Raw genomic sequence first — 1,760 nt, forward strand, 5'->3', positions numbered from 1 at the left:
TATTTCTATATGTGGCACAGCACCAGAGTTAAGTTAGTGTTTTTCAACATTTTGACAAGCCGAGCTCAAAAGGTTTGCCATCCCTGGGTTAGGTACTATTATTATCCCCATTTTACATATAAGAAAACTAAGACACAGAGAAAGTATATTGGTAAACAGGAATTTAAACCCAGATAGCCTCTATATCTAATGTGAAGACCTAAATTTTAAAAAAAGGGAGGAAGGAGAAAGAAAGAAAAAAAAGGAAGAAGGAGAAGAAGGGAGGAAGGGGAGAGAGAAATATAGGGAGGAAAGGAAGGAAATAGGGGGGAAATAAACCCAAAATATTAATAAGGTGTCTTTCCATGAATGAGATTAGATGGAATGTTTTAATTAATTTTTATATTTTTCTGTTTCTACAATGAACAGATACTACCTTATAATGCAAAGAACTATATTTCAGAAACTTACTCAGATAATACCTCCAACACACTGTTATAAAAGTCTTTCTGTGCTATTTTATAATAAATTTTGTCAGCATGCTCTTTGGTTAGCAGAATTTCCTTCATCTGTATTATATCAAATCCAGCCTCTTTAATACGGTTGAAGATCATCTCTAGAGAAAACAGATATTTGCTCATCATACAGATTGCCTCCACTTTTGCTCCATGTTCAAGTAGATTGAAATAACTAAGGATGGTAATAGCTTTATTTGCATACTGTGGTTTTAAAAGGCAAAACTATGCTAAACTAAATTGAATTTGAAAAGCACCAGACTGACATTCAGAAGAACTTTAATAAGTTATTGTAGGTGTTTCATCTCGGAGATACATCTTTCCAGAAACCACCTGAATCATCGAGTGGACTATGAACGCGGGAGAGAAAGGGACCAGCTCCTGAGCTAAAAGTTAAGACATGTTTCATCTCTGCTACCAGGGCCAAGAAACTTCTTGCTAGACCGAAACTGAAGGTGAGAGCCAATCTGAACTCTTCCTCCTGAAGTAGAAGGGAGCTACTGAGGGAATTAAATCAAGTAAAAATCTTGTCAAAGTTTCACCCACAGCTTAAACTTGAGTGGCTATCCTCTGGCTGTGTTCAGAACTGGCATTATTCCTTCAACTTTTCTGTAGTGTGAAAAATTTCACTAAACTTGAAGAAAATGTACACATTGTCTTTCATTGTTAAATATTTACCTCTTTGTGCGTGTGTTGCCTGAGGTTTAATCACTGCTAAAGTGTTTTGAGGAGGAAAGAAATACTGGATTTCCCTTTCAGCAGCTTCTAGTGAGTCACTTCCATACAACTGGTTGATAGGCAGGTTTTCCATTGCAAATTGTGCACACAAACTTGAGAAAAGAAACAAGTTAAAAACTATTATGGCATAACATCATAACATAACATAGAGCACAATATAACACTATATAAATTGTTCAAAATTATCAAACAAAAGCAACTCATCCCTGATCTAGACATAGTTAAAAAGTAATTAATTACAGAATGGTCTGGGGCATGTGACTTCACTTTAAGGATGTAATAGTCTTTAGAAAGGAAGAAATAAAGACATAAATGAAAGTAAAGGAGGGAGGGAGGGAGGGAAGGAGGAAAGGAGGGAGGGAAGGAGGAAGGGAGGAAGGAAGGGAGGGAGGGGGAAGTAGGGATAAAGGAAGGAAGGAATCATTAGTGGATGATATAATTGTTTTGGGTTGGTTTTGTGTGTGTTTGTGTGTGTGGTTGTTTTTTGTCAATCCTTACCAGAGGATATTTTTCCATTGATTTTTAGAG

General features: G+C 36.3%; 1 protein-coding gene across 1 annotated transcript; it reads right to left on the bottom strand.

Moving 5' to 3' along the window:
- Positions 1 to 438: 438 nt before the first annotated feature.
- On the bottom strand, positions 439 to 1,372 carry LOC106726050 (thioredoxin domain-containing protein 3-like). The gene is made up of 2 exons (XM_014539491.1): positions 1,173 to 1,372; positions 439 to 595 (listed from the first exon to the last, which is right to left on the bottom strand). The coding sequence occupies exons 1-2, from the start codon at positions 1,303 to 1,305 to the stop codon at positions 447 to 449; spliced, it is 282 nt and encodes a 93-aa protein (XP_014394977.1). The 5' UTR covers positions 1,306 to 1,372; the 3' UTR covers positions 439 to 446.
- Between the last annotated feature and the right edge of the window lie 388 nt (positions 1,373 to 1,760).

The sequence above is a fragment of the Myotis brandtii genome, unplaced genomic scaffold (assembly GCF_000412655.1).
Source record: "Myotis brandtii unplaced genomic scaffold, ASM41265v1 scaffold21771, whole genome shotgun sequence".
In the NCBI taxonomy this organism is placed as follows: Eukaryota; Metazoa; Chordata; class Mammalia; order Chiroptera; family Vespertilionidae; genus Myotis; species Myotis brandtii.

What these genes read in the sequence shown, in the direction of transcription:
- LOC106726050 (XM_014539491.1), bottom strand. Translation starts at nt 1,305, where the DNA reads ATGGAAAACCTGCCTATCAACCAGTTGTATGGAAGTGACTCACTAGAA. An exon ending in GGCAACACACGCACAAAGAG is followed by an intron (nt 596 to 1,172) that starts GTAAATATTTAA and finishes TGTTTTCTCTAG; the next exon opens with AGATGATCTTCAACCGTATT.